This window comes from Phoenix dactylifera, chromosome 18 (genome assembly GCF_051530095.1).
Source record: "Phoenix dactylifera cultivar Ajwa chromosome 18, Ajwa_hap1_PhDact_Kaust_v1.1, whole genome shotgun sequence".
Lineage (NCBI taxonomy): Eukaryota > Viridiplantae > Streptophyta > Magnoliopsida > Arecales > Arecaceae > Phoenix > Phoenix dactylifera.
The window spans coordinates 8838567-8852176 of NC_143207.1; the positions used below are offsets into that span (position 1 = coordinate 8838567).

Sequence of the window (13610 nt, forward strand, 5' to 3'; positions counted from 1 at the left end):
GAATCATTGTGACTTAGAGACTAGGAAGCTGTAACACTGACATATTTCACAAGTGCGATCAACAGGTTGTTATGGCTATTTTAGAGGGCAGTGAGCCTCCCTGGGTGTTTTATGTGGTCTATGTCAACACTGATTATAGGAAGAAGAGAGTACTCTGAAATAAGATGGCTAGTGTGATTCAGCAAGGGCACCCAATACTGATCGCAGAGGACTTCAATTGTATTGATGGGCCTCAGGAGAAGCAAGGGAACAAGGCCTACTACAACAAAATTAAATCTAGAGAGTTTCAAGACTTTCTCATGGCTAATGGAATAGTTGACTTGGGGTTCACTAGACCGAGGTTTATTTGGTGTAACAACAAGCTGGGTCGAGCAAGAGTTTGGGAAAGGATAGACCGGGTGTTTGCAACTGTAGGTAGGGTACAACAATGGCTAGAGTGTCGGGTGGACCACCTTCCTTGGATTGCATCGAATCACTACCCTATTGTGGTTAGTACCTTGGCGTCGATCACCTATCGTAGTCCATTTCGATTTAAGAAGAGTTGGTTGTCTTACCCTCGGTCATAGGACATGGTGCGGGAGGCTTGGGAGGTGCCAGTGCAGGGGATGCTATGTACAGGGTGACCCAGAAGCTAAAGATGGCAAAACATCGATTGCGCAGATGGAACCGTGAAGAGTTGGGGAATATCTTTAGGAGGGTAGAGGAGGCAGAAGCTTCTATAGCCATTGTCGCATCAGGAGACTTTGTCGCATCAAAAATCGAGGGTATAATGGATTATAGAGGGGGACCAAAATATCAGATTCTTCCACCAAGCGACGATCATCCGCAAACAGAGGACCAGAATCAGCTGCATAAAATAGAACAAATGGCAGATCATAGATGACCCGAACTCCATCAAAAGAGAGTTGGACCAATTCTTTAGATCTAGGTAGACTGATCATGCTGAAGGAGGGACATCGCCGAGTTTGCCAGTGCCGACAGTGAGAGTCTTGAAGGAGGAGATTGAAGTATTGGTGAGATAGTTCTTAGTTAATGAAGTCCAGGAGGCTCTCTAGTCTTTGGATGAGAATAAGGCCCCAAGGCGAAACGGCTTTCCCCCAGTCTTCTTTGGAAGGTATTAGTATATCATTAGGCAAGATGTGATCGAGACAGTCCAGCAGTTCTTCATCTCTATGAGGATATTCCAGGATTGGAAGAGGACCTTCATCACTTTGATTCCGAAGAGGCAAAATGCCACAGAGTCGTGCCACTACTGGCCCATCAGCCTATGCTCCATCCTGTATAAAGTCATTGCGAAGATTCTAGTGAGGAGGATGAGAGGATCCTGCCCCGGCTCATCAGCCCGGAGCAGGGAGCCTTTATTGGAGGGCATAACGTTACTGACAATGTACTGATAGTTCAGAAGTTTATGGATGACCTTCAGAGAGCAACAGTTTAGAGGAATCTGATGGAAGTCAAACTCAATATGGAGAGGGCTTACGACAAGATGAGTTGGAGATTCTGGACCCACGCCTTGGAGAGTTTCGACTTTCACCAGGTATGGATTAGCTAGATTATGGGTTGCATTCAGAGCCCCTCCTTTGCTATTTTGGTGAATTACACGCCCACACAGTTCTTCGAGTCCTCTGTTGGTCTACGACAAGGCTGCCCACTCTTGCCTCTCCTATTCATCGTGTGTGCGGATACGTTGTCCCGAATGCTACGGCGGGCTTCTGTGACCTAGGCTATGGAGGCCTATAGACCGAGAGGGGGCTCATTTTAGATCTCTCACCTATTGTTTGCAGATGATTGCTTGCTATTGGCGCAAGCAACGAGGCGGTCATCACTGGCAATTCGGAGGATCTTAGAAGACTATTGTTGGGCATCTAGGTAGAAGGTAAACATGGCTAAGTTTGTCATTTGCTTCAATCCAAGGAGTAAGCCGAGACTGTAAAATTCCATCATGGGTATCCTAGGGATTGGCGAGCAGGGGGGCACCATGAGATACTTGGGGTCCCCATGACGAGGCGCCGCCTGCACAAAAGGGAGTGCGTGGCTATTGAGTAGGGCATCAGACACAAATTGGAGCGGTGGTAGGCTAGCGCCTTATCCATGATAAGCAGAGTGACCCTTGTTCGGTATGTTTTGAGCTTAGTCCTAGTCTACTTGATGTCCAATACCAACCTATCTCTAGCATCACTGAGGGTCCTGAAGCAGTTGTTCAGGTACTTCATCTGGGCAGATAGGAGGGCGGATGTAGTATCCATCTGATGGCATGAGATGTGGCATGTCAAGCAACCTACAGAGGGGGACTGGGCATCCACTCTTTGACACTGAGGCAAGAGATCTTGGCGACCAGGCATGTGGTCAGGTTTCTACTGGAACTTGAGGGATTCTAGTGCTCTATAATGAGGGCCAAGTATGGGGACCCGGCGGATGGGTCTAGGCACCATAGCTCATTTATTTGGAGAGATATTTGTGCTCGTGCTTCATTGATGCTCTCCTCGGTCGTATGGGTTGTTGGAGATGGACAAGCTATTGATTTGCTGGAGGATCGGTGGTTGTCTGAGCAGCCACTGAGGTGGTAGCCCACCTTCTTCAACCCAGGAGGCCTGGAGGGGTGCAGAGTACATAACCTGATGGTACCTGGAGAGAGGAGGTGGGATGTGGGGCGTGTTTGGTAGGCCTTCGGGGAGCAATTGGCTGAGAGGGTGCTGAATCTACCTTTACCTGCAAAGGAGGTCACGAATAGGAGGGTATTGAGAGCCACAGGAAGAGCAAAGGTACATACCCATGAGCTTCAGGATCTGATCAAAAGTGGGACAACTCATTAGATAGATGGGAGATGGATTTGGAAGCTACACGTCCGCCCTCATGTCGCCTTATTATCTAAAAGGTGGCATGGGGGTGCTTGCCAATCAGGGGTGTACTAGCGAGAAAGGGGGTATGTGTTAGCCTACTTGTGAGTGGTGTCCAGATGAGGACTCCATTGATCATGTCCTTCTTCGATGCCCTCGTGCGATGCAGATATGGGGGTTTGTCTGGGGGTCACTGTAGCCCATAACCACAATTGAGGACTTCCTACGTTTGCTGCAGCAGGTTTTCCAAAGGCCCGACACAGGGGAGTGGAGTATCAAGTGCACCTATGTGGCTTACCAAATCTAGTTAGATAGAAATAGCCGGATCTTTGAGGGCAAATGTGTGCATCCGAGGTCAATGGTAGAGAAGAGCTTTGTTTCACACTGCTGAGGTATCCAGTACCATTGCCGCGACAGTGCCGGAGTTGGCTAGGGACACCTAGGGCTCCTATTCAGCTTATACAATGGCCAAAATAATTCTCGTATCTAGGGAGCCTCCACCACCTAGCTTCCTCAAGGTAAACTTTAACGGTAGTGTCTTAGATGGTGGTGATAGAGGAGGAGTGGGCTTTGTGATCAGGAACCATGACTCTAGATTCATAGCAGTGGGACGACGATGCACCTTCGAGGAGTCGGTCATCGGAGTAGAGTTGAAAGCAACCTGGAGGGTCTCACCCATGCTAGGTGTGCATTGGGCGCAGGTAGCATTCCCATGGAAGGCGACTCAGCCACAGTGTTTAATTGAATCTAGGGATGTCACAGCACTAATGAGCTACACCCGTTGCTTCAGGACATGTGGGATTTCGAGGGAGCTTGACACTTTCGAGCCACACGCATCTTTTGAAAGGTGAATAGGGTTGCCAACTGGGTTGCGTCCTTTGCCGCGCATCACTCAGGAGATTTTTTTGGAAAAGTATTGAGATCGTCCCGCTCGCTTTGCATTAAATACTTATTTCAGATTTTTTGGATATCAAACAAAAACAATCTTTATTCATTATATTAATAAACACGTTAGCAATGTTAACATGTTATATAAAAAATATGCTGCACCAAAATATTTTGTATTTGAAGTAGAATAATAGTTAGTTAGGTTAGCAAAAATAAAATGCTCTAAGAGATCCTTTGTATTTGACATGAAATATCAACTAGTATATAACCATTCATCTAATTCCAATGGTTATAGACCATAGCATACTATTACCATGTATACGCCATTGTATACGTTGAGAGGATAGAATTACCAAGGATTATACAAATACTACTAGATCAAACATGAAATTGAAAAAGGAATTTATCATTGGATATAATCTAAGGAACCTACTGATGCCCAAACCTATCCAACGATGGTCTGATGATCTAGAGATGGGAATGGAATTAATCGATCTACCGCGGCGGAAGACGAAGCACCATTTTGCCATGGAGAGACACTGATGTGCACACAAAAAGAAAACAGCTTGTTGGATTAGCTCCAGGTGAGCCCTTCGATGCTTAAGGCAGGAAGGTTTTTGAAGTAAGAATGAGAAATAGAAAGAGAATATATATGAGAAAAGATCAGAGTGGAGTGATCTGCCCAAATTGCTAGGCCTGGATTGCTCAACCTAGAGTGATTGGCTTAGATTGCTTAGCCTAGAGTGCCCGGCCTTGGTCTTGATAGCTTGGCATTAGGCTTGGTAGCTCGGCCTTGGTAGCTTGGTCATCGGAAGCTTGGCTTTTGGGAGCTCAGTCATTGGGAGCTCGGTCATCCTACAAGAAAAAAGAGCAAGAAGATGTGTAAGAGCATGAGCGCCTCTCTCTATGAGAGCCTTGGGCTATCAAAGCCTTTGGTTATCAGTGCCTTGGGGGTCCCATGGCCTTGTTTATATAAAGGAGGAGCTTATTGGAGACAAAAATTTAGGGATTGCCATAACCTCATTTTTTGTCTGGATCGCTGTCAGAATTCAAATCTTTTCGAATTCAAATCTTTTCAAAATGCTTGTCACATGCCAAATCATGATAGATGGTACATGCCATCAAATAACTATTTGGACCACCTTTCTGAATTGTTTCGAAGAGTCTAATCATCGCCCAAAAAATCCTGCTAAAATAAAGGCACTTTGGAAATTTAAACAATGCAGTTAGGTATTACATACTACCTCAAGAAGTTCCAAATATGATAAGGATATGACCTCGGCCAAGCTGAGGCAACTGATGTGGTGTATATTCATCAACCTAAACTCGGCAATTAACTAAAGTAATGACCTTGATAATTGACCGAAGTGATGACCTCGACAACTGACCGATGCGATGACCTCATCATGGTCCGAGCTGACAGTCTTAAAAGTAGGACATAAAACAGATCGGATATTGATGTATCCATATTTTTCAACGAATACGGATGTAGATATTAAACAGATATCAAAATTAATAATTATATTTGTTCTAAACGGATATGGATACAAGTCAAATATTAAGCATATCCATATTTGTTATAAATGGATACGGATACGAATCAGATATTAAACATATCCATATTCTCTTATTCAAATACAGGTATATATCAAATACCTTTTCAAATTTGAACAAAATTCTATGATGAAAACTAACAATAAAGACATAATCATTAAAAAAATATAATTTTAGCAAGCACTTATTAATAATAAAAATTAGTAGTTTCATAAAGGATGCAACACTCAAGGTTGCCCATCATCGAAGTAGATGGGATCTATGGCACCTCCAAGGTATCTCATGACTGTCGCTGGTTGCAATCGCTGAATGAAAATTAGAAAATAGATGGGACCTTCGAAACCTTAGTTGCTTGAAGACGACGAACAGAAAAGAGGGACGAAACGGATGAATGAGAGGTTTGAGCCTTTCAGGTGTGTAGGATGATTCGAAGAATTTTATTCAAATCAGATATTTCAGGTTCGAGTTACTGTCTTAAGTGATAGTCATCTGATATCTGGATTCCTTTTAGTTTAGATTTGGTTAATCACTTAATTAGTTTTCTAGTTTAACTTAACTTAAACTTCTTCTTTTTACTTACCCTTGTTATATGGAGATCCGGATCTGGATCCAAATCCAAAAAAATCAGGTGTATTCACATCCATATGCATATCTGAAATTTTTTTGAACTGATTATCCGAATTTGTATCTATATCCGATCGGACTAAAAGAAATAGTATCCAAATTTGATCTGAATCAGATATGAAAATTGATACGATTGGATATAATCTAGCCTGCTTTTTGCCCTACTTAGTGGCCAATGGAGCCACGAGCCATAGTAGTCAATCAGACTGTTGATCTTGGTGTTTACCGATGTACCGACTTGAACCGTCAAACCAACCAGAGCGAGCTAGCTGACCAGCGATATTCTAACACGTGCCTCTAATTCAAGGGTATTTAAAGCAATCAACCGCCAATAAAGGCACAACCGTGATCCCGCCAATTAAGGGGTAGTTACGGCTTGTCTTGGGGAATCAACTATTACTACACGATTAGTGCAATTAATATTAACCACGTGTCCAATGCGGGGACCATTATCAAGTAGTTAAGGCCCACTTCCGTCTAACTTGGTAATGAATAGCAAGACTTTTTCTATATAAGGCACCATTAGAGGAAACTTTGGGTACATTCTGCTAAGCTCTCACACTCTCCCATACATTGTGACTCTCAAATTTCTCATGTTTCTCTAAAATTCTGCTAACTTAAGCATTGAAAGGTCCTCCACTGGATAAATTCTTGCAGATTTTTCTTTTCAATTTTAGATTGGATAAGTCATGCTAGGTAGGCTTCTCCAACCAATTTCAAGCTCGATTGTTGATAGCACTCTCCTATCCAATTGTTCAGCTCGGAGACTAGCCATCCGACCTCACTGCTTTATCTCAGATTCTATCCAACATCGATGATTCAGATTGGATTTGGGTGGCAACAAAACCAAGGCTTATATTAGTAACTGGACCTAGGTAATTTCAGAGTGGATGGCTTTCCCTGCTTCTCCCTTACAAATATGAAATGTAATCTAAAAGGTCTATATTACCTATATATTATTAAGAAACTAAAAAGCCTTTATCAAGATAATAAAATGATTCTAGAATTTCTTATTTATTCATCAAATGGTTCCAAATTAATAGTTCTAATGCATGATATATAGTTTTATTTTGAGATCACCATGATGCAGAGATGTCTCCAATCATATGGTTTTTTTTAATTGTTTTGTTTTCTTGATCTGCAATTCCTTGCTTCAAATTTTATAACAAAACTCTTTTTTCTGTCATTTGTTTATTCGAACCGTGTTAGAAAAATACTAAGATAAATAAACCCTTTTTAAGTGCCCTCATAACTATTGACATATTTATCAAGAGAAGAACGTTTGTTTAAATCTTTGTAATTGGGCCCAATTAAACTGGTCACGAAGTATCTCGACGGGACAACACCAGGAATTTATAGGTAAAATGACTGATGCGAGGGGCCCAAGTGGAACAAAGATGCCAACTGCACCAAATTAGGAACAAAAATCATAGGGGCGGGCCCAAGAGAAAAAATACCAACCGAGCTTTCTATTTTGTTATATTTGTTTTAGTATCTATCTTAAAAAAAATTCAAAAATTATAGACTCCTACTAACCGAGCCATCATCCTATAATAAAAAAATAAAAAAAAATCATATATACTACATGGTTGAGTAAAACATACCAAACAGATTAGTTATTTAACAAGTTAATGCGTATGTCTAGATAAATCGATACACGGTTTTTAGAAATGGTATTCACCATTACACAGTATACGCTCGGATAATATACACTTAACAAATTAATCATCTAGTAATCTAATACACACCTCCAAACAAATTGATACATAGTTTCTAAAATATTATATTCACCACTATACACTACATAGCCGGTGATACATACTTATCGACTTTTTGATACATACTGCAAACTTAATAGATATACATTTAGCAATGATCTAATACATATCTTTAGATAAATTAATATACAGTTTATAAAATATATTTTTTACCAGCATACACTATATGTCTAGGTAATACACACCAAATAAATTAATTGTCTCTTAATTAAGCTAATACACATCTTTAGATAAATCGATACGTAGTTTTAGAATATAGTATTCATCATTACCGATACACAATTTTCTAACATTGTCTAGTATAAGAAATTATATGTATATTATCTCTTGGATTCTATAAACTCTTAGGTGCAAAGATTTTTTAGAGAGAAATTTGAAGAAGGAGAAAGAAATTCGAAAGGAGAAGACCTCACGAATGGAATAAATGGCTTGATAAATAAAATGATAGATAAAGAGGCTAGATGAGGAAGAAAAAGGATGCGGACCTGTTTTTTTTTTTTAGATGATCTCTTTTGGCGCATGTAATTTTTTTTAAAAAAAAGTTACTACGGACTCGTTAGTAGAAAGAGTCCCATCCTTATTGACTCTTTAGTTTTTTCCTTAAAATGGATACTAAAAATAATACGGTAAAACAGGAGTTTCATTCCGTATGATATTCAAGAGTGCCCGCTGCATATGATATTTGTTGCCAAACTACGCCACCTGAACAGGGTAAGAAGATGGTAGCATGTTATCCCGAGCACGAGAAGAACAATATGAACATTTTGGTTCCTCGAGGGATATTTCGGGTATTCTCCCCTCCAGAACCCTGTCCAGAAATTAATTAAAGCACCAGTTGGAAGGTGATGGGGTTCTGCTACTTCCCCGGCTGGCAAATTCAATGCCCTCAGCCGTCCTCCTTCAATGCCGAAGTTCGGTGAGGTGGTTGGCTGGTTGCATCCTCTCTCTCTCTCTCTCTCCCCCCTCTCTCTCTTCTCTCACTCTCTCTCATGCCTTTTAAAACTCCACGACTCTCCATTCTTTGAACACAAACCAATTCCAATCCATTTTTCCTATCTCAGTTCCTCCTAGTCTTGGAAGTCTTTTTCTGTTTCCTTAACTTTCTTTCCTCATCTCATACCTCCATTCTAGCTAGCTGCATAGATCTTAACAAATTCTTAGAAGCTCTCTCACCTTTATCTCCTTTAGCTTGTTCGCAACGTTGGAAAGCTGAGTCGTAACAATCTTCTTACATGACAAGTTCTCATAAGATATATTGATTTTGCTTCCGTTTCGTTTGCTTAATTCGAGGATTTCATCTTAGTATTCTTTCAGTTCACAAATTAATTAAGTTGAGGTGTCTATAGTTAACCCTCCATCCTTATCATCATGTCACGAAGGATGGATAGTTCAGAAGGTAACGGAACTTCAGTCCAAACTAGTCCTGATAGGAAGCATAAACTTCCTAACTTTCTCCAATCCGTAAAGCTCAAATATGTGAAGCTGGGATACCACTATCTAATCTCCAATGCCATGTACCTTCTCCTAATCCCCATCTTGGCCGTCGTCTTGACGCACCTCTCCAGCCTCACCGTCGGTGACCTGCACCTGCTCTGGAATCACCTGCGCTTCAACCTGGTCGCCACTCTCCTCGGCCTAACCCTTACTGCCTCTCTCGCCACCCTCTACTTCATGACACGGCCTCGTCCGGTCTACCTCGTCGACTTCTCATGCTACAAGCCCGACGACGCTCGCAAGTGCACCCGCGAGCTCTTCATGGAGCGGTCGGCGCAAGCGGGGGTCTTCACCGAGGAGAACCTCGCATTTCAGAAGAAAATTCTGGAGCGATCAGGTCTTGGACAGTCCACATACTTCCCGGATGCAGTATTGAACGTGCCGCCGAACCCATGCATGGCAGAGGCGAGGAAGGAGGCAGAGATGGTGATGTTCGGGGCCATCGACGAGCTGCTGGAGAAGACGAAGGTGAAGGCGAAGGACATCGGGATCCTGGTGGTGAACTGCAGCCTCTTCAATCCAACGCCGTCGCTCTCGGCCATGGTGGTGAACCACTACAAGCTCAGAGGGAATATCATCAGCTACAACCTCGGTGGCATGGGCTGCAGTGCAGGACTTATTTCCATAGACCTTGCCAAGCAACTCCTCCAGGTTAGCAAAACAGTAACCTCTTTTATGAGAATTAATAGAACTGCACTTTGTTTTTATTTTTAATGATAGCTGAACTCTCTGTCTCTTATTTCTAATAACAAGTTACATATCTAGCTTGCAACAAGGACAAAACAAAAGGTATGCATGAGTCTATTTATGATAATTTTTGTTATGAACAAAAAAAATTGAGGCCCAACCATGCATGGTCCCAAATGAAAGGTCCAATACCACATGTCAAGTGAGAATTGGTGCTTCACTCAACCTCACCATTAATCGCACCAGTATTCTCTCAAGCCATATAGCATGAACATGGTTTTTTATATGTAACATGTTTGGGGCCCATCATATTATTTTATTGTTATACTTGGTAGTATTTATAAGATGATATCATCTTGTGGGCGTGGGTTCCCTTTGGCTGTGATAGGTCCCTTTCAGCCGCATCGACTCATGCAAAGGGTGGGTGAGGGTGGTTGAGCGGTAACGTATCAGTTTTTTAGGCGTTAAATTAGGTCGGACGGGCCAAGTTATGGTTGCAACGGTGTATTTATCCCATCCCTAAAAATAATAATTAAAAAATAAAAAAACATAGACTATCCTATATCTGGCCAGGTTCTGGAGGTATCTTGGGTGCGAAAGAAAGATTCACCTTTCTTTGTAGGAATCCACCGTTAGATCATCCACTATTTGCTTTGACGGACAAGCTAAGTTATGATTGTAATTATGTATATACTCTCTCTCTCTCTCTCTCTCTCTCTCTCTCTCTCTCTCTCTCTATATATATATATATATATATATATATATATATATATATATATATATATATATCGGGAATGTATTTTTCACATGAAAGAAAAATTCATCATCCTTCGCAGGAATTCACCATTGGATCACCAACCAAATAGAACTTAATGCACTCCAAACTCTATCATTCATATCAAAACTAAATGAGTTTGCTCGAGCTAAGCTCAACTTCAAAATAAGTTTAGCTTGATAAGATCAGCTTACTTACATCATATCTTTTTTGGTCATGCACTAAAGAATAAAGATTCTCATACAATAGTGTTAGAGACCAGGTATAGGCAATCAGATAGCTGCGGTTCCTTTATGGAAGGAAAAAGATAAGTAATCTCTATTTTATTCTATTTTTATTGAGGTATGATGGCAAGATTCAACTCTCGGTCACCGATACTCAACAGCTAGTGACTTTAACCACTGGTTTGCAAATTCTAATAAAACACCAGGGTGTAGCAGTACTCTTTATATTAATAACACTGTAATAATTATGTTTCTAGGCTTGTTTATTTTTCTTTTTGAAAGATATTATAGTTTTTACAAAATAAAAATTAAAAAAAAAATCATGAAGCTAAATTGCCACTCAAAATGTTTTGAAATCAACTCTAAGCTAGAATTCAAAAACATAATCTTCAAACTTGTTCATAGGGTCATATTCTCTAGAAAAGATTTGATTGGAGCTACTTAACAACTGCCAACAGAGATTGCCCCTCAGGCTTTAGAAAGAACCAGCTAACATTTGAATCATGGTTCAAAATGGAGCTCTCTCTAACATTCTCTAGCTCAAATGCTTCCAATAGCAATTAAGACATCCCGGACTTAACTTTTTGTTCAGAAAATGACCAAGCTAATAGTGGAGCCCATAATGTTTTGACAATACCCCAATATTATCCCTTTCTTTTGAGTGAAGGATCATCCTATGAGAGTTAAAATCATAAGCACTCTTCGATATCATTTCACATGTATGAAAGGAAAGCCTAAGGTAGGTTGGACCATATGCTCTGCAGAAAAGTGTACCATTATGGTCTCTTATCATACTGTCACCTGCTAACAGCAGTATCTATGTGATAGCAATTAAATAGAATAATATTTTAAGATAGAAACTAATACATTTCAAAATCATATGTACTTAAAAACTGTAGCTGAAAGAGTTCCTCTACATGGGATCGCATGCAAGACTGAGTAATGCTTTTCTTCCCTTTAAATTATTGAGAAACAATATGGTTTCTAGTTTTCACCTCAATCTCACAAATCCTATCCACCATTGATCTTTGAGAATTTCCACCTTCATTGAAAAATATCAAATAAGAACCAAGTCATGAACCTCGCATCATCTGAGTCCTTGGTTGATCAAAACAATTTGATTTGTGGAGTGATACTACTGTAGGTGCAACGCAACTCCTATGCCTTGGTTGTCAGCATGGAGAACATCACGCTGAACTGGTACCTTGGCAACAACCGCTCCATGCTACTCTCCAACTGCCTCTTCCGCATGGGCGGCGCTGCCATCCTCCTCACCAACCGCCGCTCCGACCGCCACCGCTCCAAGTACCAACTCATCCACACTGTCCGCACTCATAAGGGTGCGGATGACCGCGCTTACAACTGTGTCTTCCAAGAGGAAGACAGCAGCGGCACAACCGGCGTCGCCCTCTCGAAAGACCTCATGGCAGTGGCAGGCGAAGCTCTGAAGACCAACATCACCACCCTCGGGCCATTAGTCCTTCCGATGTCGGAGCAACTCCTTTTCCTCTTCACACTGGTCGGGAAAAAGATCTTCAAGATGAAGCTCAAGCCTTACATTCCAGACTTCAAGCTGGCATTCGAGCATTTCTGCATTCATGCCGGCGGGAGAGCAGTGTTGGAAGAGTTGGAAAAGAACTTGCAGCTGAGTGAGTGGCATATGGAGCCTTCAAGGATGACATTGTATCGGTTCGGAAACACGTCGAGCAGTTCGTTGTGGTACGAGCTCGCCTACACTGAAGCTAAAGGAAGAATCAAGAAGGGCAATCGGACATGGCAGATTGCATTCGGTTCAGGGTTCAAGTGTAACAGCGCAGTGTGGCGAGCACTGAAAACCATTAATCCTGCCAAGGAAAAGAATCCTTGGATGGAAGAGATACATCATTTCCCAGTTCCAGTGCCCAAGGTTGAAACCATAAAAACATGAAAAATTGTATACCTCGTAATTATCTTGTGATCAGTCAATGTTTGGTGTGATTTATACATGGAATGTTCCTATGTTTTTAATTATCTGACAAATGATTAGTTTGATTCATTTGGGCAAAACCGCCAACTTCAGTATCGATACACTTACGTTCCCTTTGCATTACTTGTCTGAAAATGCCATTCTACAACTCGTAGTTAGGTGGTACACCGAGAGAACCAAGGGTTCCAACTTTTTTTTTCCACAATAATAATGGAGGGGGTGAAGCCCCTCCCCAGCTTTATTAGAATGAGAGGACAATAATACAATCAGTCCCCTGACTCTCCAACAAGGTAGGAGTTCTGTGATTTGATTTTACGAGAACAGTTCCAAGATTTATACCGAGAGATAATGGAACTGATAGCCGAGTCGATATAGTCAAGAGAAAGGAGGAAGGAAAATTCTAAGATTCCATGCTCTACGCATAGCCTTCGGGATTGGTTTTGATCTGAGTGTCCAAAGAGAGTGGGGGTTTGAAGCTTTGCCTCCGAGACCAAAAGTTCCCGACCTAATAGAGGTGGAAACGACATTTTGAAGAGCTTAAGACGAGCCCAATCAATACTAAGGGCTCGTTTGGTTCGCAGGAAAACGAAGAGGGAAAGTGTGGTCAACGGAAAAGTAATGAAATGCCTCTTGTTTGGTTAGAGTTTTCAAAGGAGAGAGATGGGAAAGTTGTATTCCCATGGGAATATGATTCCCACATTTCATGGGAAAGTCTTTCCCATGAGAAACATGGAAAAGTTACTTTCCCATGAGGTGGGAATCACTCCTTTTTTATTTTTTCCC

General features: G+C 41.4%; 1 protein-coding gene across 1 annotated transcript; it reads left to right on the forward strand.

The window, feature by feature from the left end:
- Window positions 1-8536: 8536 nt before the first annotated feature.
- On the forward strand, window positions 8537-12907 carry LOC103711618 (3-ketoacyl-CoA synthase 11-like). The gene is made up of 2 exons (XM_008797849.6): window positions 8537-9826; window positions 12006-12907. Exons 1-2 carry the CDS (start codon window positions 9050-9052, stop codon window positions 12786-12788), a joined length of 1560 nt encoding a protein of 519 aa, XP_008796071.3. The 5' UTR covers window positions 8537-9049; the 3' UTR covers window positions 12789-12907.
- The last annotated feature ends 703 nt before the right edge of the window (window positions 12908-13610 follow it).